This window comes from Phyllosticta citribraziliensis, assembly GCF_038025025.1.
Source record: "Phyllosticta citribraziliensis strain CPC 17464 chromosome Unknown J3D65scaffold_12, whole genome shotgun sequence".
Classification (NCBI taxonomy): Eukaryota; Fungi; Ascomycota; class Dothideomycetes; order Botryosphaeriales; family Phyllostictaceae; genus Phyllosticta; species Phyllosticta citribraziliensis.
Window position 1 is genome coordinate 368,443 of NW_027117349.1, and position 22,175 is coordinate 390,617.

Below are 22,175 nucleotides of genomic sequence, written 5' to 3' on the forward strand. Positions count from 1 at the left end.
GCCGTTTGCCTCCCGCATCACCAAAGCTACTTTTTTAAGCTACCTGTCCTCAACCGCCACCGCTTCCTTTATGTAGCGCCACACCCTCTTTCTCCCCTCGACGCAAGGGGACGAGCTTTTCTACCATGCATTTCGGCAAATTGCTCTCTCCAATCCTGCTGGCGCTGCTGGCGTCCGGCGATGCGGCGGTAGCTGCACGGAGGCCAGCCAACAGCGTCTTGCTCTCCAACGTCAAGTCTTTGACTCTGCGAAAAGACCTCAAGACCACAAGTCGACGAGTCTCACCCATACCACAGGTTTGTACTTTGTGCATTCGGCACACAAACTCCCGCTGACCAGACCACCAAGCTCCAATGTATTGGCGGCGACGCGAAAGGCCTCTACGAGGTAGACGTGATGCGTTGCAAGAACGCCGGCGCCGACTACGATGACGAAAACATTCAGTGGACTTGTACCGCCTCGCTCCCAGAGGACTTCAAGCTCGGCTCTACCGACGTCATTTGCGAAGGCTACGATTCTCCCGACGACCCTTACGTTTTGAAAGGAAGCTGCGGTGTAGAGTACCGACTCGCACTGACAGACAAGGGCCTGGAAAAATACGGCAAGGGAAGAGGTGGATGGTGGGGCGGCGACGGCGATGGGGAGGGAGATACTCCATGGGGCAAAGACTCGACCAGCACAGTGGTCGCCGGCCTGTTTTGGCTGATCTTCCTGGGCGTCTTGTTCTACATGATCTTCAAGGGCTGTATCGTGGGTCGGGGTAACCCCAGAGAGCCAAGGACGTGGACAGGACCCCGATTCGACGGTGGCGGCGGAGGAGGAGGCGGCGGCTGGGGCGGTGGCCCCCCTCCTTACGATGACCCCCCGCCGCCCTACTCGCCGGGATACAGCAGGCGGAAGTCTTATGGCACAAGCGGCGAAGCCTGGAGGCCGGGCTTTTGGTCTGGTGCGCTGGGCGGTGCGACAGCTGGTTACTTCGCAGGCAGACAGGGCAACCGCAACAACAACACAATGTTTGGCGGGGGCGGGTCGAGGTGGAACGATGCAGGTGCTGGGCCATCTGGTACTTACAGATCTGCACCCTCTTCCTCCTCATCGTCGCCCAGCTCTACAAGGTATGAGGGAACGGGGTTTGGGTCGACCCGTCGCAGATGAAGAGCTATCCACAATAATTAAGATTCAATGATTCTCGATCGGTTCCAAAGACAACAGACATGCGACGATTTCTACCAAGATGATGCCTATATTCATTCGACAAGGGTCCTAGGAGACTTTGCAGTGCTGCCTCAATGATCTCAGCTATGCCAGACGTAATGAATGCGTGAGTCGATGCGCCTGTGGAAGACCAGGTGAGGTTTGAACTTGGAGGATGGCAAGTAAGCTCTTCTTGGTGCTCTTGTGCACATTGGTTCTTTGAGATCCTTGTGCCTTGACCGTAATGCGAGGGATGATGATCAGGGGGCTGTTTTGAAGAGGTTGAAGACTCGTCTTTCTGGCGCGGCCCTGCTGTTGCAGCATGAATCTTACTACAGGCCCGCAAATAAATCATCTATCGACCCGCCCTTGCTTTTCTTAGTTTTCTTCTTCTTCTTCAATGGCTCCTTGAGCTCTGGCTCCACTTCGTCCTCCGCCTCCCTGTCCTGGCGTCGAGATTTTGTTTTTGATTTGGCTCGGGGTAGCCCTTGAGGCTCTGTATCAGGCTCTGCTGCTTGAGCCGTGGCCCTTTTCTTGTTCAGACTCCGATCTTTTGCTTTCGGCTTGGTCTGTTGCATGGAACTTGGCTCTTCTGCTGGTTCCATATCCGCACTTCCTTCGATCTCCTGTCTGCTAACGACTTGACCAAAATCATCGTCTGCTACCTCCGTGCCGCCATCTCGCCTCGTAATGACTTCGCCAAAGTCCTCGGCGTTGCTTGTTGCATTCTGAGGTCCAAAGAGCGTGTGCGCGTCCTTCTTGGCGAATTCTTCGAGGACAGTCTGCATCTCGCGCTCTGCTTCTGCCTCGTATGCGGCCGTAATGCCTAAGCAATGTGACACTCGAGCCAGGATGGCCATGAGCGCGAGGCCGATTGCTGAGAACTGGTTGGAGGCAATGACGTTCGTGAATGCTCTACGACTCGTTAGCCAACGGCCCGAGAACGTCACGAATGCGGCAATGACAACAACTCACAAGTACCACTTTGGCATCATGTTGCTCTTCCAGTGGTCCACGCGTGCCACGACTCTTTTCGAGGTCTTCTTGGCGGCTGTCTTCGATGAGCTGATCGCGTCATATTCGGCGGTTAGATGTAGCATTTCGCAGCGGAAGGTGGAAAAGCTGCGCCACCATATGCTCTGCCGATGCTGGTTCAAATTCCGGTGGTGCAGGAGGTGCATGATGTCGTTGAAGGTCTTGAACTCAGAAATTTCGTTGGGCTTCAGGCGCGGCGGCCCTGTCGAGGCTGTCTTTGACGGCAGCGCCATTGTAACGGAAGCAGCCGGTAACAGAGCGGCTTGGGTTAGGTCTTTCCGTGGCTCAGCGGGTCGGGACCGATATTTTATTCACAGGCTACAGCTCTGCTCAATTGATGCTGCGAATTACGTTAGTTTTCTTTCGAAGATACGGATTCGTGGGGAGCGAATTGTAAGGGATGTGGATGCTGGCGCGAATTGTTTGCCTGTGCGAATAAAGATCGAGGTGCAAAATGACTGGTCGAGCAAGCGATTGAGAAGTACTTGTGTAGCCATCATGAAGTGAACATGTGAGACTCACACTTGCAGGGGCAGATGTGTATTGCCTGTTGGGTGGGTTTATGTATGGAGCCGCACAAGATTCTGTGGTGCTGAGTGGAAAGACGTTGCCGCTTGCTCGAACGAGGCTTGAGATCAAGAAGATGCGACCAACTCTTCTGCAGCGCAAAAGTCCTCCAGAACTGCAAGTCACCCTTTCGCAACAGCCTGTACGTTCTTAAATCTGTCAAGCTGAGCGGTGTTTGAAAAGTCTTCGAAGCTCTTTTGGTCTTGCCTGCTGCTGCTCTCTCTCAACCCGATTCCGTCAACACATGACAACAAATTTGAGGCTCGAGGCTGCGACTGGCTTGCAGTAGGCTTTCAGAAGATGTTCCGTCCAAAATGCTGTCGTCCCAGACGTAGTGAGAGCCAAAGGAGGTGAGGTTGATGCTAAGCGACAGCGCTACGGAGAGATTCGCGGAGTGGAACCGGGTTGTTCGGCTAGGAGCCCCTGCCGTCCGACCTTGTTTCGACCTCATCCCTTCTCACGAACGATCGTAAAGCGACCCCCAACGGTGATTTCCATGCTGAGACGCGTCTACTCATCATGATGCCGAATTCCTGAAAGACTTCGATCGTCAGTACCTCGACCATGAAGCACGTGCCCTTGAGCCCGCCGTCATACATCCAATCGCGCCTGTACTCGAAGCCAAATCCGCCCTGAGAACGACATTCTTCGCCAAGGGGCCGTGGGATTCTCAAGGCATCTCAGTTATCGAGACAAACCTGAAAGAGCTTGGATTGGTCGATTGAAAGAGGACCAGTATGGCTGTTCGAAATGTAAGGCGAATTTTGGCAATCTTTTACGCACGCCCTGTCGGATTACGGCCGGAAGAGTTGAGCCACAAGATTTGGATCAGTCACTGGAATAACTCGGCAGTCAAAGAGCCACATCGAGAGCGGAGAGCGAGCCAACATCCTAATTGCAGTTTTGCGCAGGAAGATATGTCGGGCGTTCCCGGCATGTCCCTCCTCTGCAGTGCAGTGCACCGAAACGGCTCTCAACGAAACCACAAGGTTACTGTATCAATCCGCAGCGAACAAATCCTGAACGCTGAAACGTGTCATTGCCGGCGGCTTGAGAGCAGGCCGGCCTTGCTCTCTAGCCCCGGCACGCCGCGCATTCTTCGGATTCACTCTTGGTACTTCTTTCTCTCGCCTCGCTGGTCGCAAGAGCGCTTGGGATGATGTTTTCCGGGATCGTCGCGGCCAGTTGGAGTCGAACTCTCCGCATGCACCATCGGTGGTGCCAAAGTACCAGGTGTTGTTCGTTCCACTCCCTCTTCTCGAAAATGTCAAAGGTTTGAGATCTCATCTCATCATACGTCCTGTCTTCTCTACTTTGGTTCCTCTCTTGGTTTTGCTTCGGCGGTATCTGGCCTCCCCGTCGTATTTCGCGTTTCCTCCATCAGTCATGAGTCTCGTGCACATAACGTTTCTATCTTTTCTTCAAAGCCTCTCACAGAGCTCGGTATTTGCATATCTTGACTCCGTGCATGATTGCGAAGATGCTGGGTCTCTCTCCTCGCTACATTCACTTCAACACTTGTGCCTGCACACTGGAAACTGCTGTAGCTCGCCCTCTCCATCATCCACTTCAGATATTGTCTCCTACTCCTGGCCCGTGCCTCCTGGTCCGTGCCCCTGACCGCACCACCAGATCATCTTGACAACACGGCCTTTGCTACCCTACCGTTTTGCCTCCTCTCCTTTCAAACACTTGAATCATCCAAAATCCTCTTCCCTCTGCTTTGTCTTCGCCAAACGCTCTTTCGTTTCTTTGAAGGTTGGCCTCAGCATGTGGCTCGTGCACACAGGCGCTTGCAAACCCACAACACCATCTGGTCTGCAAGCTAGGTACGGTCGCAATGCTTCAACACCACACCTCCCTCCCTCTTTTGCGAACTCCCCTGCTACAGCCTCTGCTTGTCCGCTTCATTTGTCCCCTGAATCCATGCCCCTTTCGGTGGCAGTCTCTCACAGACAAAGGGCGCTGCCGGCGAGACTTTACACATGGCCCTACTCGTCTACCTCTCCCCACGTCCTATTTTTCAAATTCCCTTCCGCCAGGCACCCACTATCGCTAAACGTCGCTTCCTCCGCCACGCCTGCTATCAGTTTCGCCGGAGTATTGCCGCCATGAAAACGCGTAGTCCTACGCGTCTTCTGGACGCGTCCTCCTCTTACAACACCTCCATCTCATCCTCCTGGCCAACGGCTTCATCATGCTGGTGCCTCTCTACCTCATCATCGACCTGGTAAAGAACCCCTGTTCCTTGTTCCAAAGATCCACTGCTCCATTTGCAAGACCTGAGAGCTAACGTCTCCTCACGGAAGTCCAGTGCCTGAGCCATGCGCTCACCTACGGTCGCGGAAACACAACCACAGACAAGCCAGAGTTGCAGGAATGCTCCGGTCGCAGAAACATGATGGTCGCCAACCTCTACAGGCCCAGAAACACCACAACAGCAGAAGCATCACGGCCACAGGAACGCGTGGTGTTTCCTTTTTTGCGACCGTACCACTGCGTATCCACCTCCACAAGGCCTCCTTTCCAACCAGATGGCCAACCAGGCATCAGATCACAAGGCTGGCAGTGTGATCCTCTCCATCGCCCCTGCCCGCTGCCACGTTACAGCCAGAACGTAGGTGAACGTCCGTGGTGGTTGGCGCTCGGACCCCCTGAACCGCCGGATTAAGGCCGACACGGGTAAACACCGGACCATAATCCCCCTGAAGATGGTGTTTTGCCTGAGCAAGCCATTTCATTTTGCGGCTATGCCACTGTTTTCTCTTTCTCGTCGTCTCCGAAAGTTGTCTCTCGAACTTTCCTACGAGTCTCATTTCAATTCCTTGTCTGTTCGTTTTCCGTTCATGTCCGCATGTCAAGCCCAGCTCGTCGGTCCCCCTTCTCCCCTTTTGTTCTCCGAGTTTCGTCTTTCAAGTCTTTGTCTGTTCGTTTTCTATTCATTCCGCACGTCAAGTACAGCTCGTCATTGTATCCCCTTTCTCGTTAGCTCTTCCCTTTCTGGCTTGTCATTGTTGTTTTCTCTAACCACAATCGCGTCTAAGGGCTGGCTGTCCTTACACACTCACTGGTCGGCTGGCCACTCCATCTTCAACAAATTCTCTTGCGTCCGCAAGCTACACCTCCATTCTACGGCACGATGTGTGTCACCACTCTGGACCCCCAATTCTGGCTCACACATCGACATCGAGGACCCTTCACAAGCCAAATTGTCTCCCGTCTGGCGTCCCTGTCCATCACCACGCCACATGCGGCTCCTTGACTGTGTTATCCCGCCATTCAACATTCAAGCTGTCACGCTGGTTGCAAGTCAAAGCTCGAGCCTTCTCATGAAATCTCCGATTGAATTCGCTTTGGCTATCTGAAGCACCAGTGTGGCTTGCTCTCTTCAACCCATCTTGCCACATGTCTCGAGGATGGAAAACAAACAAACCCATGACCTTCCGTGGTATCCATCTTGCCTGTCTGATCGCAGGCAAATCAGTTCGAAAAAAAAGTACAAACAATGGCACAATGATCCAGATCCCATTTCGTCAATCCAGAACGTCGAGTCGTCCAAGGGCGGCAAGAACAGGACTCGGCCAACCTCCCTACTCAATACTCGACGAAAACCCTTAGTCAGGTTAGAAGTAGCTTGACTTGGGGGCCGGACCGCCGTCGCCGGTGGGTGGGGCACGGCCGAAGGGGAGCTGTCCGCCGGTGTAGCGAGCCAGCGGGCCATTTCCACCAGACGGGAGGCTCGAAAGGCTGGAAGGATAACCAGCAGGGCCGAAGGGAAGGCCGGGAAGCACCGCAGAACCAGGTCGCTCGTGGGCGCCGAAGGAGAGAGCCGTACCGCTGCGGGAAGGGACCGAACGCACCGTGGCATTGGGATTGCCACGGTCGTACGTCGTGTGGCGAGCACGACGCTGATCCTCCCTCGCGTGAGCAGGCCACAAACCTGAATCAGGTCAGCAAAGTTGAGGAGGTAGTAGAGGCAAAATGCTTACCCTGCGTCTCGGCATTCTGGCGGGAACGCTGCAGCTTGGCGTCGTTGTTCGCCGCCGGGAAAGGCAGCTCCTTGCCAATCTCTCCAAAGAATGGCAGACCCGTCTGCTCGCTGAACTTGAACGCCGTCTCGCGGGTATGGAACAGCTTCAAGTGGTCAGCTCGACGAAATCTGATCGAAAAAGCGGTGAACTTACGCGAGGACGGCAGTGGTGAAGCTCCAGCATGACCGAGGAGTTGCGGAATTTCTCGACGAGAGCCTCGACACCCTGGACGGTCGCGTAGGACAGCGCCGGGTTCTTGCCAGAGCCGAGGTCTCCAGGCCAGCCGTGACCGACAAGTCTCTCGCAGAATGTGTGCACGTCCATTGCCGTCGCAAAGTTGACGAACGCGTAGCCGACGTTGTATCCGTTACGGAAATCAATGCGCAGGTACAAGAAGTCGTACCTGCCGAAAGAAAGCTTGCGGAGAAGGTCCTCGAGTTGGTACTACATGGCGTTAGAGAAACCAGGAAACCATCAAGAGAGGAAGACTTACCGTATCCATCTTGTTTGGAATGTTGCGTACCATGACGGTAGTCCTGACGTCGGCTCCGTCGCGAATGTTGTCAAGGGCAATAGCGTTGGCCCCGTTTTCGTCGTGGTGACGGCCGCGGCGGGGGACGAGCGCGTTGGACTGGCGCGTGAAGCGCATGGACACCAGACCGGTGTTCTGGACCATCTTGGTACCTGCAGGGCTGTAGTCCACGACTGTGACACACCACTTGGTCGCCTGCAACAAGTGGTCAGCACGAAGGACAGCCATGGATAGATGAAGACTTACACCAATACGACTTCCAGCATGCTCAGACTTGAGCTCGCCCGCCATGCGAACGCTGTCGACCTCCAAGCGGTAACGGAATCCACGTCCGTAGTCGTTCACGAAAGTTGTACCGGGGACATCCGGAACACGGACGAAGGCACGCACCTGGTTGCGTCCCAGGTGTTCATCAAGAAATTCGAGCGCCGCATAGTAAGACATGGCGACGCTCTCCTCGTTGAGCTGGTCCTGCGCGGTTGTGATCTCCAAGACTACCTGGCCCTCGAAGGGGTGGACGACGGGGCGGGGGTCCGAAGGGCCGCAGAGGCGGAGCCATTCGGGAACGGTCAGGAACTCGCCGGGACCCAGCAGGTCGTTGAGCTCGCGGGCCTCTTCAAGGCTGGTCGGCTTGACCGCCATCTCGGCCTGGCTGAGCGAATCAAAGCTGAAGGCGATTAGACGGTTCGCGATTTTGATCTTCTGAGCCCTCTTGAAGACGGTCCGCTGGAACAAATGTGAGCGACAGGGACAAGAGACGATTGCAGTGGACAAACCTCGATCACTGACTGCAGCACATGCTCGCCAATACGGTCATAAGAGTCGTGCAGGCGGACGAGGACGTAACGCGTCGTCGCGTTCTCCGTGGAGAAGCGCTGGCTGAGGCGCGAGTTTCCGACCAAGTCCTGGCCACCGACGCGAACGACATCATCAGTACCCTGGGCGATGGGCTGGACTGCAGGAGCCGTGCCGTTGGCACCATAGCCTTCATGCTCGAACGGGATGATGGGGCTCGTGACGGGGGTGGTGTCGCGACCCTTGGAAGAGGGCGACGACGCATAGAGGTCGCGGGCCATGGTGTATTGGTGAGAGGTGTGTGAGGGACGGAAGATGCGAAACGAAGAGGAGGGAGGGTGGATGAAGAGGCACACAGGCAGAAAGAGAGAAGGACGGTGGTGTTGGCTTCTTGCTTCCGTTCGTGGTGGAGAGGAAGGAAAAGAGAAAGAAGAGGTCGAGGGTGGGTGCGAGGGAGGGTTTTAAAGGCGGGCTGCCGGGTGGTGCGCCTGCCTAATCCTATTTGAGGACGTGTTGGTGGAGCGATGGGGGGTCATGGGGAAGCCGTGGCCGCCGACGGGGGCTGCTGTATCGGGGCGCTGGCTGCGCACACCTGCAACACCATGTCTACAGCCCTTGGGAATCAGATCAGGGGCTGGATATTGGCCAATTGGGCATGCCGAATCCAGCCGCGTCATCGGATTGAAGATGCAGTGTGGTGCAGGGGCGTGGTGGTGGGGGTGCAGAGTGCTTGAAGCAGCTCAAACACCATCACGACTTTCCCGGGGCTCGGACTGCCGCTACCACGGCGCTTGAAGGCCCTGAACAAGACCCGCAGCCCGAAGAGGCAGCTGACAGCAGCCCGGGACGCCAAATGCTCAATCAGGCACAACGGCGCACAAATATCATAGGTACAACACCATCGCCACCGTTCTAGGGTACGGGCTGCCATCCCTATTGAAGACCTTGTAGCCCGAAGAGGCAGTTGACCTCGGGCCAGGCCGTAGAGAATGCTCACTTAGGCACAGAAATGTACAGACATCTCAAGGGACAACACCATCACGGCATTTCCGGGGCACGGGCTGCCATCCCTACCGAAGACCCTAGGTCCCGAAGAGGCAGTTGGCAGCGGGTCGGGCCGCAGAATGCTCAATCAGGCACAAAAAGATTCAGATGTCTCAAGGTTCAACACCATGATAGCTTTCCCAAGGCGCGGGCTGCTTTCTCGGAGACCCCGTGGCCCGAAGAAGCAAGTAACAGCGGGCCGGGCCGCAGAATGGTTAGTCGGGCACAGCAGGGCACAGCAGGGTACAGAAATCTGGAGTTCTTCAGATTGCTGAGGGCACAGTTTGAAGAGTCTGCATCTTTGCGTGCATAGCGAACAGGCAGAGCGACTCTACCCATGAGGGTTGGAGACTTGGGGGAGAGCTGAGAGCTCCCACGGTACTGCTTGCTTCCAAATGGCACAGAGTGGAAATTGTAGATCCCGATTGCATTGTATCTACCTGCATCTTGAGTCTGCAGAACAGTGCCAAGTTCCACAGGCGAGGCTGTTACATGACCAGAGCTCGTAGAACAGCGTTTGCCCTCTGTGGACTTCCGGGTTGAGACGGTGCCAGTCCGGGATACGTATACAGACTGTAACTTCGCCGGTCGACCGAAAGGGTAAAGCGCGGGTTTATGAAAATGTACGCATGTAGCTGTGAATTGCATTTCGATTTTGGGTGCAGCTGCACAATGTTTGTGGACATTGCCTTGGGCCATTGCTTTTCCCGCCACCAAGGAGAGCCTTTAAGTCTTGTCGAATCACCAGATCTCACCCGCCCAGACTCACCAAACGATGGTAACACACGACATGGCGACAATTGACCTGGTGTGCTACCTAGAGAACGACTCTCTTACCTTCTGGATAGGTTCGACCTCAAGCGCACAACATGAGACTAAAAGCACCTTTCTGTGGACGCATAAGGCAAGTCAAGAATGGACATACATCAAGATCTTGCTCGCTGACAGGGCACATCAAAAGTAGATCTGGTGGACTGGGGAGGCTGGATTGGCACTGGTACTCGACCCCTTGTGGCCACAAGGCTGCCGTGGACGCGCCTATGTTTGATAGGGCGGCCGGCGTCCGGAGAACCCTCAAGATGGCATCATCAGCGACTGCTCATAACATTCCGGAATGGAGGTCGAGGCATGACTGCGCGATTCCCACAGAAGACGCTGGCAGGACGATTCGCGGGACTGTCAAGGCAGACATACCGAGACGCATTGTCCTCGGTGCACAGGCTACACAGTTCAAGCAGGTATGGCGATGCCGTACAGAGACGTGGCGCTGACATTTGAAAGCTTGGTCGAATGAAAATGACCTCCGTGGACCCATGGCACAGCAACAAGCTGGCTCGAAGCCACTCCAATCGTCTGCCAAATATTTCGCAACAAAAGGGACACCGAGCTTGGGCGCAGGCTCTACCGAGGGTCTAGAGGCTCCAGGCATTGTCTGAATGGAAACCGGGCACAAACACCATACGTCATGATTCAGGGTTCTCAGAGGCACGAACGCGCGGGCTGGATCACGAGTTGGAAGGATCTGCGACGCTCTACATTGGCCCAAGGAAGATGAATTGGCCGCGATTGGTACACTGCGAAAGGCTACGAGTTATCAGGCAAGAATCGTCAACAGGAGTAGGAATGAGAGAATGGACAACGCGAAGCCGCAGGATCAAGGGCTAGTGGGAGATAGCAACAGTTGTGTGGCTCTACGGAGCGTTGATACTGGAATGGGACATGGCACTTGGGCAGTAGACATCAGGCTTGGAAATGTTGGATCGCGCGGCTGGGGAACTAAACGCAGGGCTGCGGGATGGAGACCTTGCTGGGCCAATTTGCGGGCATGGCGGAGCAGACTCGAGGGTCTTGGGGCAGCCGAAGCTTGCTTGAAACCAGAAGATTCGAAATATTCTCTCCACTAGTATCCAGGTGAGGTCAAGTCAAGGTTCAGACGAGTGCCACGGTTACGAGCGCTAGTGCAGGGCTCCGCTGATATGGTGGCTCGAGCGTGCTGTAGGGCTGAGACGGCTCGGCCGTCCTCGTCGACCCGACCTCCATCGCGCCTCACCTCCATGCCTCTCAAAGAAAACCACTTGCTCCGACCCTGTGTCCGCCATCAAAAGCTTGAGACTGGCCGCTGAGCACCAGGCCACATAACGCACTCGGGATTCCATCACCAGATTCGTCAACAAGGCCACCTTTCATTGCTTCGGCACCCGCCCTGCCGCCTACGCCCGGGGTGGTTGACTAACGCGACCCTGTCCGAGAATCCGCGTCGACATCCTCGCACCCAATCCCTTCCTCTAGCTCACCAGCATGCCAGTCGCCATTGATCCGGCTGAGGACCTCGCCGCGGCCATTCACCAGGTAGACCAGCCCCTAACCAGCTGCCGGTCACGTGCTGACGGTCGTAGATCACCCTCTCTTCGTCCGACGCAGACTACATAGATCAGCTTGCCCCATTGCTCAAAGATGCACGCAACGATGGCCATCGTGCTGGCCACATCATCCAAGCCCTCAACTCTGTTTCCGCCGAGCGCGAGGCTGCGATCGAGCGCATGTGCAACACGAACCATCAGGAATTCGTCAATTCAGTCAACCAGCTCCTGCGCGTCCGTGAGGGCACCGTAAACTTGACTGCTGAAATCCTCAGCCTCAGCCAGTCCATCCAAGCGAGTACGGAAAAGCTCGCTGAGCAGAAGAAGGCTCTCGTAGACTCGCGAGGCGTACGTCAGAATGTCGACGAGGCAACAAAGGCGCTCAATATATGTCTCGAAGTCCTTCGACTCGCCAACCAAGTCCATGATCTCTTGGCAAGGAAAAGCCACTACGCTGCGTTACGCGCTCTGGATGAACTCCAAAACGTCCACCTTCGCGAGGTTTCGCGGTACAAAATCGCCGAGATGATTGAGAAGTCTGTTCCTGCAACACAGCGCCTGATTGCAGAGGCGGTCATGGCAGACCTCAACACCTGGTTGTACCGCATCCGAGAGGCCTCGCAATACATGGGCGAGGTGGCTTTCTACCACACCAACATGCGCCGCACAAGACATGAAGAGCGTTTGAAGGAAGATGAGTACCTTGGCAAATTCAGGATCAACTCCGCCATTGAGCTTGTAGCAGACGAGGGAGACGAATTCGATATTTTGAACGACGATGAGACGGAGATCAAGGTCGATTTCTCCCCGCTTTTCGAGGCCATGCACATTTACGAGACACTCGGCCGGATGGATGAATTCAGATCAGAATACGGCGCGACAAGGAGACGGCAAAAAGAACTGCTGATTCCGAGTTCGCTCAATCTACTGGAGGAAGAGGACGGTGACCTGAGTAGCTTTCTCGAGAGTATTGCGGGCTTTGCCATTGTGGAGAGAGCGACCATGAGGCGGACAGAAAATCTGAGGACATCGGTTGATGTAATATCTCCTTTTCTTCTACACCCATGGATGCGTTTGCTGAATCTTTACAGGTCGATGAGCTTTGGGATTCCATGTGTCAAAGCGCCATTGCACTAACCACCAATGCTCTGCACACAATCGACAGCGACGAGAAGCTTTTGAAAATCAAGGGCCGGATCGCGCTATTCCTGCAAACCATGGAGGTAGGCTTCGCTGTCTCCGCCCCCTGAGCTTGTTTGGTAGGCTAATTATCGCAGAGCTGGGAATATTCTGTTACTAGCATCAATACCCTTTTGCTCACGCTTTTCGATAAGTACTCCCAGCTCTTGAAGCGGAGATTCAGCGAAGACTTTCAAGAGATTGTCACGACGGACGACTACATGCCAATGCCAATCAACACACTCGACGAGTACGATAAGGTCGTCAATGTCAGCTGGTATACATCAGACACGCCGCGCGAAGAACTCACGTCAGTATTTGTACTCCCCACAGTCTTCGTTCGCTGACGAGATTGAAGCTTCCCATGTGTCCTTCCATTCTCTCAGATGTACCCTCTCTGCTGCATTGATATTCGCAATTTCCTCAATCAGATGTACCTGTTCTCGGATGACAACTTTCAGCGCTCTTCTGTAATCGATGAGACGCTCAAGAACGTAAGTGTGGTTCCCTTCGGTCGATGCTGTTCCATTAGTAACGCTACGTCAGTCACTCGACGACCTCCTGTGCGAGAAGGTCTGCAAGATGCTCGTGGACCGCCTCAGCTCTCAGTATCCCGGCCAAATCGTCCAGATTCTTACCAATCTGGAACATTTTGAGACTGCTTGCAAGGAGCTCGAAGTACTTCTCTTCGAAGCACGGTCGTCAAGTTCGGCGACTGGGCCCATAACGCTCAACGCGACGGAGCACTTCCGCGCTGGCAAGAAGACAGCGGAGAAGAGAATCTTCGAGCTGGTCAACAGTAAGATTGACGACCTGATTGAGACTGCTGAATATGACTGGTAAACCTCCCCCTGTGACGCCTGTCGATACCCTGGCATGATGCTGACTTTGAACGTAGGGAGTCGACCAAGCCCGCTTCCGATGTCAGTAATTACATGCAGGAGCTGACTCGCTACCTTTCCAACATCATGAGCTCGGTGCTTCTTGGCCTGCCAACCGAGATCAAAGAGCTCATTTACTTTGATGCCCTCAGCCACGCAGCGACCATGATCCTGGTGAGTAGAGCCCAGGTTGCTCCCAAGCCACACCTACTAACAACACTCTGCAGTCGCTCCCTCTCGACGACGCCGTCAAGCGCATCTCACCCTGCGCCATTAAAACGTTTGCCGCCGACGTACAATTCCTCTCCAACTTCGTCGACACGCTCTCGAACCCGATCCTGCGCGAGAACCTGGACGAGCTGCTGCAGACGGTGTACCTGATGGAGACGGACAACCCGCTCGAGTTCTACGACGTGTCGCAGCGCAACAAGAAGTTCGGCCGCGTCAACCGCGAGCACGGCCCCATCTTGCTCGAAAAGGTCACCCAGGGCGCTGGCGTCACGCAGGAGCGCAGCGGCGTTGACAAGTTGATGAATCGGATTGGCTTTGGGAGGGGCAAGGGTAGGGGCGCTGGCGATGGCGCCGGCAGCGGGGCTGACGACTGAGCGCCTCTGAGGGCAGAGAAGCTGTAGTCACCATGAGGATGCAAGTCTGCGGAGTGTGTAATTATGCTTGCATACGCAGTGTATAATTTGAGCGTTGGTTCTCAAGAAGCTTTCCTTGCTGTAGAAGCGTCTCTATCACATCCCCTGTCTTGTAGGATTACTGGCGAGATTCGAAGAGCAACAATAATACTGTATGCATTCTAAAATCCCCGCTGCCAAGTACAACATTATTTGTCGTAGCACCAACAGTATCCGGACCCCATAGGAAGAAAAAGTGCTCCCCATGAGACTCATGTTCTTGCGAAGAGAATAGTTTTTCAAATGTACTTCAGTGGCTTCCTGTTTCTAGGACGAGAACGCGGCAATGGCAAAAGCATTTGGTGACGAATCATCATGAACAAATATCGTGCCTTTGCGCAGGGAGAGATTGCTGAGTCTCGAGACCGAGGTTTTAGGGATGGGAGGCAGACACGGATACACATTCGCCGTTGACATTCCAAATCGCACAAGAGACGACGGACGAGTGTACTGACAGAGATAAGGTATGGATGGGAGCCCCATGGCAGACACCAGCTGCAGAGACCCATCTCGATATCTATGGCTGGGGGCAGGTTGACAGGCTACATGCGCCAGTCTACGCAACACTAAACTGAAATGCAACACAACGCAATGACATGCTATGCCACATCATGCCAAAGCCAGGACGGGGTATCTGGTCCAACAAAACTGCCTGCTCAACAGCGGAGACCAACTCCATTTAACTGCACCTCGGACTCCCATTTGCGTTTCCCACAGGCGGAGATTGCCGCGGACACGGGGCAGCACAGCTAGTACGGCTCCGTCTCCCTCTCCAGCCACTTCAGCGTCACGGGATCGTTCTTGAAGAAGCCTTGCGTCTTCTCCCTGACCTCCTTGTGGTAGGAGTTCAAAAACTCGCGCTCGTCAGTCGTCAAAAGATCCACATCGACCAGGCTCCTGCACATGGGGACAAGGGTGACATGCTCGAAGCCCAGGTATGGCTTGTCGCCGAAGCGGTGCGGCGTTTGCGCCTCGCGCACTACCACTACGTTTTCGATGCGAATTCCAAAGTTTCCGTCCTCGTAGTAGCCTGGCTCGTCGCTGATGACGTTGCCGACCGCGAGCGACACCTCCGAATATTGTACACGGGTGCCAATGCCAATGGGACCCTCATGCACGTTGAGGAAGGAGCCAACGCCGTGTCCCGTACCGTGTCGATAGTCGAGGCCTTCGGACCAAAGGAATTGCCGTGCGAGCGTGTCAAGCGCAAAGCCGCTGGTCCCCTTGGGGAAAACGGCTCTCTCGAGCGCCATGTTACCCTTGAGGACAAGAGTGTAGGCCTTCTTTTCCATGGCAGTTGGGTTACCGAAGTGCAGGGTTCGCGTCGTGTCAGTTGTGCCATCCAGGTATTGAGCGCCAGAGTCGCAGAGGTATACGGCTTTGGGATCAATGATGGAGCAATTGCCCGGCTCCGGCTTGTAGTGGATTACGGCCGCGTTGGGACCTGTGGATGAGATGGTGTCGAATGAAAGGCCAACAAAGCGGTCGTGTTTTCTGCTGAGAATAAGCATTTATGGCGAAGACAGGCGGAGTATGACTTACGATCGAATTGCTTCGAGCTTGTCCGCTGCCTGGACTTCGTCAAGGGTTGCACTCTTATTGATGAGCTGATCTTCAAGCCAAGCAAAGTACTCGATTAAGGCAGCGCCGTCTCGGACATGGCAAGCCCTCATACCCCCAAGCTCGACTTCGTTCTTGACTGCTTTGGCATCTGCGATGGGACTGCGCACTTCTTCCACGTTCTTGTCGCCGCCCAGACTCTGTACCAGAGCCCATGATACTCTAGTAGAAACGAGGAATTTCTTTGCTGGGGTCTCCGAGCCCTCGGCCTGCAGCGTCTCTTTGCTCAATGCCTCCACGTCTCCAAAGATAGCACCATAAGGTCTGATGGTGACATCGTTACCCAGGTGCGACTTGACCTCTGGGGTCAGCTTGTCATCGTTGATGTACAAGGTAGCGGTATCCGGTGTGACCACTGCATACGAGAAGAAGACGGGGTTGTATGGAATGCTGTTCAAAAACGATAAGTACGAAGCCCAGAAGGGGCGTGAAGGGGTAGGCATACTCATTTCCGCGCAGATTGTAGAGCCAAGCAATCTCATCAAGCATGGCTGAAGAGCGTTAGTACCAAGTGCAGCAGAGCGCCAGGGAGCACATACAGACGACGAAGCCGGCGCTTTTGCGCTTAGCTAGTTCCTCGCGCAGCTCTGTCAACTTCTCGGAGAAGTTCTTTCCAGCAAACTCGTGAGGGTGGACCTTGACTTTCTCGTTTGGACGGGCGGGCTTGTCCTTGGCCCAGACCAGGTCGATGAGATTTTCCCGCACAGCTACCAGCTCACCACCGCCCTTTTTGCTGATCCTGTCCTTGAGTTTGCGAGCGTCGGCTTTCGAGGTGTCAGCTGGATCAAATGCTGCGACTAATGGCGACACTTACGAGAAGTGACGACTGTTGGATCGACACCGACAGCCTTTCCGCCCTCGGACTGCTCGGCCGTCCTGCGCATGTCAGACAAGGTATTCCTGCAATGCACGAAAGTCCATACCATTCCTGCCAAGTGGGCACGTCTTGCAGGCCCTGCTTCAAAAGTTCCCAATTGACATCTAGTTGCTTTTCTGCCTGATTGAAGTAGCGGCCGTCGGTTGCAAGCGCGGCTTTGTCGATGGTGATGACGGCGGTGCCCGCGGAGCCGGAGAAGCCTGATATGTATTCTGCGGCCCATGAGCGTTTCCGGGTCCATCATGGTGTTCAATTTGGTGTCAAACCTCGGCGAGCGTCGCAGGGGGCTATGTATTCGGACTGGTGGCTATCTTCGGATGGGACGACTGGGGAAAGGAAGCGCGTCAGTATGGAGTGCAATTGGCGGTATTGTGAGGATGGTTACTGTAAATGTCGACGTGGTGGTCACGCATCAACTGGCGCAGATGGGCGAGGCGCTCGGTGGTATTGATGGTATCCATTTCAGAGATAAGCTTCTTGATGGGAGTAGAGTGGAATGGACGAGTGGGAAAATAGGCCTGAAGAGCCAGGAAGGAAGATTTGGACTGGCGGCAGAAGGAGCGCGCGAGGGGGCGCAGAAATGGCATGCGGTGTAGTGGAGGGATAGTGGGCTGGCCGCAGCGGGGAGCTGTTTGATGTGCGGTGGGTGCTGTGGCGGGCAGCGGAGCTTGAGCAGCAGCTACATGCCCTGCAGCTGTCCTCTGCCCTCTGCCCTCTGCCCTCTGCCCGCCACCGGTGTTCGCTGGTTCTGCCACTGCACACCGCCTCGGCTAACCCGAACAACCCCAGCACAGCACGCGCCCATCATCTTCCCGACCATGGCCATTGCACAAAACACCACCTTCAGTCCAAACTGTCGCGAGCTTGCTTTTACTCCCTGCTCGCTCCTCCAGCCGCGCCGCAGCCGCTGGCGCTGCTCTCCTCCCCCAAAGACCTTGCATCTCTCCAACTTTTGCTGCCCCGCGGCGCAACACATCAGACTTCCGCCGCCTTCACCTCATCTTGGCACTCTGTCAAATCACCCGGTTTTTCTTTACAGCCCGCCCAAACGTCTCCTCGCCCCTTTTCCCTGTAAGTCGTGTCTGCTCCCCGGTCAAATACACCCTGTATTCTTATTCTCGACCAAAGCATTCAAGTGGACCACCAGAGATCATGCCGGACCTAATGTTTCCAGACGACCTAGCTAAAACCTTGACGCACTTTTTGGCGTTGCTGTCAACTTGGATGGTCTTCACAGCAACCTCGCTATAAGCTGGTTGCCCCAGTCCATCTGAGAGTCTTGTTGCCAAACTTCCCCTGCACACAAAAAGCACTCAGAGATTGGATTACTGCCATGGACGCCCCAATCCAAACACCAACATCTGTGGCCGAGGTTGCCGCCCTCGTCAAGAGTCTATATCAACAGAAAGATCCTGAAACCATCAAGCGCATCGAAAAGACCCTCCAATCTCTGCAAAAATCACCGCAAGGTTGGCAGTTGGCAGATGCCTTGCTCGGCCATGGTGACCCCGAGGTCAGGTTCTTTGGAGCACTTACCTTCACAGTCAAGCTTCATTCTGATGCAAAAGCTCTTGAGAATGAAACTTCAAATGAGCTCTTGACTCGTCTCCTGGCCTGGTTGATCCGGCTAGTTGCCGAGGGCGAACAAGAATTCGTGACAAGGAAGATTTGCACCACGCTTATGCAGTACTTCTTGAGCGACAAGACGCAATGGAATCCATGCATCCGGCACCTCATCTGCTCTTTCATCAAGGGCGAGCCAGTTGACATTGATCAAGTCGGAACATTCCCCCCTACGGCTCAACTTGTGGGTAGTCTTGCTCCGCCCCAACTCAGATCGATTCTCTACGTCAGCGAAGGTCTCGTCCAAGAGGTCAAGAGGACTTCGTACGTCTCTACAGTCGTGGCGAAGCTCGAGAACCGACTTGACGAGAATTGCGACGATGTTGTCGCCCTGAACCAGTACGCGCTGGGCTACTCTGGCCCTCTTGAGACGGAAATACGCGCCGAGGCCGTCAGCTGCATGGCTACCTGGGCCATCTACGTCACACGCTTGACCCGCTACTCGCCGGAGGCCTCACTCCGCATAGATCAGGTCCAGACTCTCATCATTCCAGCTTTGCATTGTGTGCATGCCGACCCTGAAAAGACCGTGGAACCTTTTGCAGACCTTCTCCGCCGACGCGGCATTGAGATATTCTCAGATGATCATTTGAAACTTCTGGGCGGACTCATCACCAGTCCTTGGGGCCAACAGCAGATGACCGACATTGTCGATGACGGAGTACCATCGGAACACTTCATCGATTTGTTGCTCGCTTTTGGCTCGGCCATGCTGCCGAAACTGGTCTCTACTCCAGAGGCCTGGGATAATGTCATGGGTGGGTAATAACAACCCACAGTCTCGTTCATCTGGCTAACGGAATGGCAGTCATGATGCATCAGATCCTAAAGTGTCCTGGATATCCCATTGAAGACGAATCAACCTCGATGCAGGCCCTCGAATTCTGGGGCAACTATGCTGGCGAGGTTGCCGATCCTATCGAAACCGACTCTGAACCGCCGTCTGTCGCTAAATTCCACGTAATGAAAGCCGCGGAAGCATACTGGGCGAAAGTGTGCATGCCTACTAGCACCGACCTCGCCGGTTGGGACAAGGATACAATCAAAAACTTCAAGGCCTTCCGCACCGACGTTGGCGATTTTCTCCTTGATGCTTTGCGAGGATGCGGTGCCGATCTCTTCCGCGCTTTCATCACGCTGGCGTTGAACCAAGTCGAGCAAGACGATTGGATAAAGATGGAGGCATCCTTGTTCTGCATCAACTCTATGGTGGACGAGGTCATTGGCATTGAGGAGTGCGAAGAGGTCTTGGGAGAACTGTTTGGATCCTCAATCCTCATTTCAGCCATCTCTCGCCCTGACGCCCTGCCAAGAGCACGGCGCGCTGCGGTAGAAATGATTGGAAAATACGCCGAATTCTTTATTAAGCATCGGGAATTTCTGGTGGCCCCTCTCAATGCTCTGTTTGTCGCACTCTCCAGGGAAGATACTTCGGAGGCCGCAGCAAGGGCTATCTCGCTCTTTTGCTTTAGCTGCAGGGAAACGCTTGTCCCTGAGCTGGACAATTTCCTCGCCGCCTACCAGACCTTTATCATCAGTCCGACCGCTTCAGCTTACTGTAAAGAAAAGGTTCTTGGAGGCATCGCCGGCATAGTCCGTGCTTTGCCTTCGGATGCCCAGAAATGCCATTACCTTGTCATTCTCTTGCAACAGGTTGAAAGAGAAGTCCGCCTTTCACTCGAGTTGATGAGTCAAAACGATGTGGCAGGGGGTCCTACGACTGCTTGTACCGCTATGACCTGCCTTGCCGCGATGGGCAGGGGTCTCCAAAGTGGAGACGAGAGAAGCACCCACATCGATCTCGAGGCAGATATTGCAGGAGAAAGTTACTGGAACACCGACCCAGCTGGCATTCAGTTCCAAGCCGGAGTTGCGAAGTACTTGGGCATGATGGCACAGTAAGTTGCCTTGACAATGATGATTTTCCACTCGGAGCTAATTGATTTCAGTGTCTTTGGCGGCTCCGGCGAGGTCATCGAGGCAATCTGCGACGTATTCAAAAGCGGGTTTGCTGAAGGTGCTCCTGGACCGTTCGTCCTTCCCCCGAACGTGTTTGTGGAGTTTATCCTTTGCACGTCGACGCAAACGCCTCGCGTAAACCTCGTTCTCTCAACCACTTGTTCTTTCCTCAACGCGTACAAAGGTAAGCTCGAGGACAGCACCAAAAGCAACCCATACATCCTAGCCGCAGTCACTGTGGTCGACCACATAATTCAGCTTCTTGCTACACTCTCGTCGCCAGACACAGATCCAGAAGTTGCCTCGAGCTGCGTCGAAGTTCTGGAGACACTGAACCGGCACAACGTACAGATCCTCTTTGGGCGTTCTTCAGATGCCGTCGAAAACACTCTCATGTTTACCATTCGCTGCATCCAAGGCCCCGATGTGCTGCCAAAAAGAGCTGCTCTGCACTTCTGGTCCCGGTTTCTGCAAATTTCTAGCCCTGCTGCAAAGCAGCAAGTCGACCAAGTCATCAACGTTCTTGGCCCGCTCCTCGTTCGGGTCCTCGTCTTCAATGTATCCGGCGAGTCTCAGCGCACGACTCTCGATGACGTGTCCGACACTTTGCGTCGCTTCGTGCCTAAGAATCCACGAACCGGCGATTGGATCGAAGCTGCGCTCTTGGACAAGGAATTTCCAGCCCCAAAGGTCGAGGAGAAGGATCGTTTGTGGTTCAAGAAGATGTTCATAGCGTAAGTACTCTCGACTCGTGCATACTCTGCGATGACTGACCACGTCTCTGTAGGGCTCGCGGCGGCATGAATAGCAAGCAGGTCGCCATGAATTTCTGGCAGAGCTGCCGAGATTCACAACGCTGAAGTATTCAAATCTCGGCGTTTTGAACGCAGCTCCGTGGCATCATACGGCGTACATGGTTTTGGGTTAGGAGCAGGCGGGATCATTGGCATAAAGCAGGCAAAAGCTTGCACACGGAAGCGCATTTGGGCTGATTCTCAAGGCATCAGCGGTTGAGGCTGGCTAGATGTTGCCGGCCAGGACCTCTCGGGCTGCTCGTTTCACTGGCATCGATGGGGGATTGCTTAGTTTGATACCAAATCCTGACCAAGTGAAGTTGTTCTTTTCAGATTCAGTGACGACATTTTGACGTGAGCTTGCCTACACTTGGCTGTTGACTGGACGTACACGGATCGAAAAGCATGCCCAAGAAATCGGTGTCCTGGTTATCGATAAATGGTGTCGCTTGGGATCGGCTTCCCAAAGCGGCCTAGCGCGGCGGTTCCGCCCACAGAATTTCGATGTGCCGCCGAGCGACCTTTCGCCGACAGCGACGACAAACCACCACCACCACTTCGACATCTACGACGCCGCACGCTCAGTCAAGATGCCGGTACGCCAAAACCCTCCAGCATCATCAGCATTGCTGCCCAAGCTCTCCGCTTCGATGATGCTATCCAAAAAGTGACAAACGGACGCTGACGACGATGTCCTCCAGAGCCACAAGTCTTTCCGTACCAAGCAGAAGCTTGCGAAGGCGCAGAAGCAGAACCGCCCGATCCCCAACTTCATCCGCCTGAAGACCGGCAACACCATCAGGTTCGCATGATCCGCCCGCAGAGGGACAACGACGAGCGAGGACGCCTCGACAGGACGACGAGACTAACAGGACACGCTCACCAGGTACAACGCCAAGAGGAGGCATTGGCGCAAGACCCGCCTCGGCATCTAAGCGGCTCGCCCCTTCGAATCGCTGCTCCCTCATTGTCCAGCTCGACTCGGAATCCGGAATGCCGCC

The 22,175-nt window shown here is 54.7% G+C and overlaps 8 protein-coding genes across 8 annotated transcripts; 4 read left to right on the top strand and 4 right to left on the bottom strand.

Annotated features, from left to right (window-relative positions):
- Positions 1-11: 11 nt before the first annotated feature.
- J3D65DRAFT_595654 (uncharacterized protein) lies at positions 12-1,242 on the top strand. Its single transcript, XM_066797831.1, has 2 exons — positions 12-296; positions 349-1,242. Exons 1-2 carry the CDS (start codon positions 126-128, stop codon positions 1,153-1,155), a joined length of 978 nt encoding a protein of 325 aa, XP_066651225.1. The 5' UTR covers positions 12-125; the 3' UTR covers positions 1,156-1,242.
- A 98-nt stretch (positions 1,243-1,340) lies between these two features.
- Positions 1,341-2,831, bottom strand: J3D65DRAFT_113398 (uncharacterized protein). The gene is made up of 3 exons (XM_066793755.1): positions 2,752-2,831; positions 2,170-2,569; positions 1,341-2,109 (listed from the first exon to the last, which is right to left on the bottom strand). Exons 2-3 carry the CDS (start codon positions 2,460-2,462, stop codon positions 1,527-1,529), a joined length of 876 nt encoding a protein of 291 aa, XP_066651226.1. The 5' UTR covers positions 2,463-2,569; positions 2,752-2,831; the 3' UTR covers positions 1,341-1,526.
- Positions 2,832-7,007: 4,176 nt separating this feature from the next.
- On the bottom strand, positions 7,008-7,401 carry J3D65DRAFT_526897 (RNA recognition motif 2; the record flags this gene model as incomplete). The annotated part of the gene is made up of 2 exons (XM_066796649.1): positions 7,008-7,271; positions 7,321-7,401. Coding segments are annotated over 2 exons (345 nt in total), but the record flags the coding sequence as incomplete, so codon positions are not given.
- A 1,649-nt stretch (positions 7,402-9,050) lies between these two features.
- J3D65DRAFT_113568 (uncharacterized protein) lies at positions 9,051-10,102 on the bottom strand. The gene is made up of 2 exons (XM_066793757.1): positions 9,413-10,102; positions 9,051-9,281 (listed from the first exon to the last, which is right to left on the bottom strand). The coding sequence occupies exons 1-2, from the start codon at positions 9,895-9,897 to the stop codon at positions 9,152-9,154; spliced, it is 615 nt and encodes a 204-aa protein (XP_066651228.1). The 5' UTR covers positions 9,898-10,102; the 3' UTR covers positions 9,051-9,151.
- A 1,137-nt stretch (positions 10,103-11,239) lies between these two features.
- Positions 11,240-14,500, top strand: J3D65DRAFT_637505 (exocyst complex subunit Sec15-like-domain-containing protein). Its single transcript, XM_066801508.1, has 8 exons — positions 11,240-11,547; positions 11,595-12,596; positions 12,650-12,781; positions 12,836-13,047; positions 13,096-13,231; positions 13,284-13,576; positions 13,636-13,792; positions 13,846-14,500. The coding sequence occupies exons 1-8, from the start codon at positions 11,497-11,499 to the stop codon at positions 14,221-14,223; spliced, it is 2,361 nt and encodes a 786-aa protein (XP_066651229.1). The 5' UTR covers positions 11,240-11,496; the 3' UTR covers positions 14,224-14,500.
- A 54-nt stretch (positions 14,501-14,554) lies between these two features.
- Positions 14,555-17,438, bottom strand: J3D65DRAFT_637509 (putative Xaa-Pro aminopeptidase P). Its single transcript, XM_066801509.1, has 8 exons — positions 17,184-17,438; positions 17,065-17,124; positions 16,845-17,010; positions 16,736-16,797; positions 16,461-16,685; positions 16,367-16,412; positions 15,844-16,311; positions 14,555-15,795 (listed from the first exon to the last, which is right to left on the bottom strand). Exons 1-8 carry the CDS (start codon positions 17,383-17,385, stop codon positions 15,051-15,053), a joined length of 1,974 nt encoding a protein of 657 aa, XP_066651230.1. The 5' UTR covers positions 17,386-17,438; the 3' UTR covers positions 14,555-15,050.
- Positions 17,439-17,953: 515 nt separating this feature from the next.
- J3D65DRAFT_113672 (armadillo-type protein) lies at positions 17,954-21,320 on the top strand. Its single transcript, XM_066793758.1, has 4 exons — positions 17,954-19,179; positions 19,230-20,319; positions 20,371-21,114; positions 21,168-21,320. Exons 1-4 carry the CDS (start codon positions 18,132-18,134, stop codon positions 21,238-21,240), a joined length of 2,955 nt encoding a protein of 984 aa, XP_066651231.1. The 5' UTR covers positions 17,954-18,131; the 3' UTR covers positions 21,241-21,320.
- Positions 21,321-21,869: 549 nt separating this feature from the next.
- On the top strand, positions 21,870-22,109 carry J3D65DRAFT_560074 (60S ribosomal protein eL39; the record flags this gene model as incomplete). Its single annotated transcript, XM_066797446.1, has 2 exons — positions 21,870-21,976; positions 22,061-22,109. Coding segments are annotated over 2 exons (156 nt in total), but the record flags the coding sequence as incomplete, so codon positions are not given.
- Between the last annotated feature and the right edge of the window lie 66 nt (positions 22,110-22,175).

Bases quoted from the DNA above. Each gene is read 5' to 3' on its own strand.
- J3D65DRAFT_595654 (XM_066797831.1), top strand. From the start codon at position 126: ATGCATTTCGGCAAATTGCTCTCTCCAATCCTGCTGGCGCTGCTGGCG. The intron at 297-348 runs GTTTGTACTTTG...CAGACCACCAAG, and splicing joins GAGTCTCACCCATACCACAG to CTCCAATGTATTGGCGGCGA.
- J3D65DRAFT_113398 (XM_066793755.1), bottom strand. From the start codon at position 2,462: ATGGCGCTGCCGTCAAAGACAGCCTCGACAGGGCCGCCGCGCCTGAAG. The intron at 2,110-2,169 runs GTGAGTTGTTGT...AACGAGTCGTAG, and splicing joins ATGATGCCAAAGTGGTACTT to AGCATTCACGAACGTCATTG.
- J3D65DRAFT_113568 (XM_066793757.1), bottom strand. From the start codon at position 9,897: ATGGCCCAAGGCAATGTCCACAAACATTGTGCAGCTGCACCCAAAATC. The intron at 9,282-9,412 runs CATTCTGCGGCC...TGCCTGATTGAG, and splicing joins CCCTGCTGTGCCCGACTAAC to CATTCTGCGGCCCGACCCGC.
- J3D65DRAFT_637505 (XM_066801508.1), top strand. From the start codon at position 11,497: ATGCCAGTCGCCATTGATCCGGCTGAGGACCTCGCCGCGGCCATTCAC. The intron at 12,597-12,649 runs GTAATATCTCCT...GAATCTTTACAG, and splicing joins ATCTGAGGACATCGGTTGAT to GTCGATGAGCTTTGGGATTC. The intron at 13,232-13,283 runs GTAAGTGTGGTT...ACGCTACGTCAG, and splicing joins TCGATGAGACGCTCAAGAAC to TCACTCGACGACCTCCTGTG.
- J3D65DRAFT_637509 (XM_066801509.1), bottom strand. From the start codon at position 17,385: ATGCCATTTCTGCGCCCCCTCGCGCGCTCCTTCTGCCGCCAGTCCAAA. The intron at 17,125-17,183 runs GTAACCATCCTC...TCCTTTCCCCAG, and splicing joins CCACCACGTCGACATTTACA to TCGTCCCATCCGAAGATAGC. The intron at 16,798-16,844 runs GTATGGACTTTC...TGACATGCGCAG, and splicing joins GTGCCCACTTGGCAGGAATG to GACGGCCGAGCAGTCCGAGG.
- J3D65DRAFT_113672 (XM_066793758.1), top strand. From the start codon at position 18,132: ATGGACGCCCCAATCCAAACACCAACATCTGTGGCCGAGGTTGCCGCC. The intron at 19,180-19,229 runs GTGGGTAATAAC...ACGGAATGGCAG, and splicing joins GGCCTGGGATAATGTCATGG to TCATGATGCATCAGATCCTA. The intron at 20,320-20,370 runs GTAAGTTGCCTT...AATTGATTTCAG, and splicing joins TACTTGGGCATGATGGCACA to TGTCTTTGGCGGCTCCGGCG.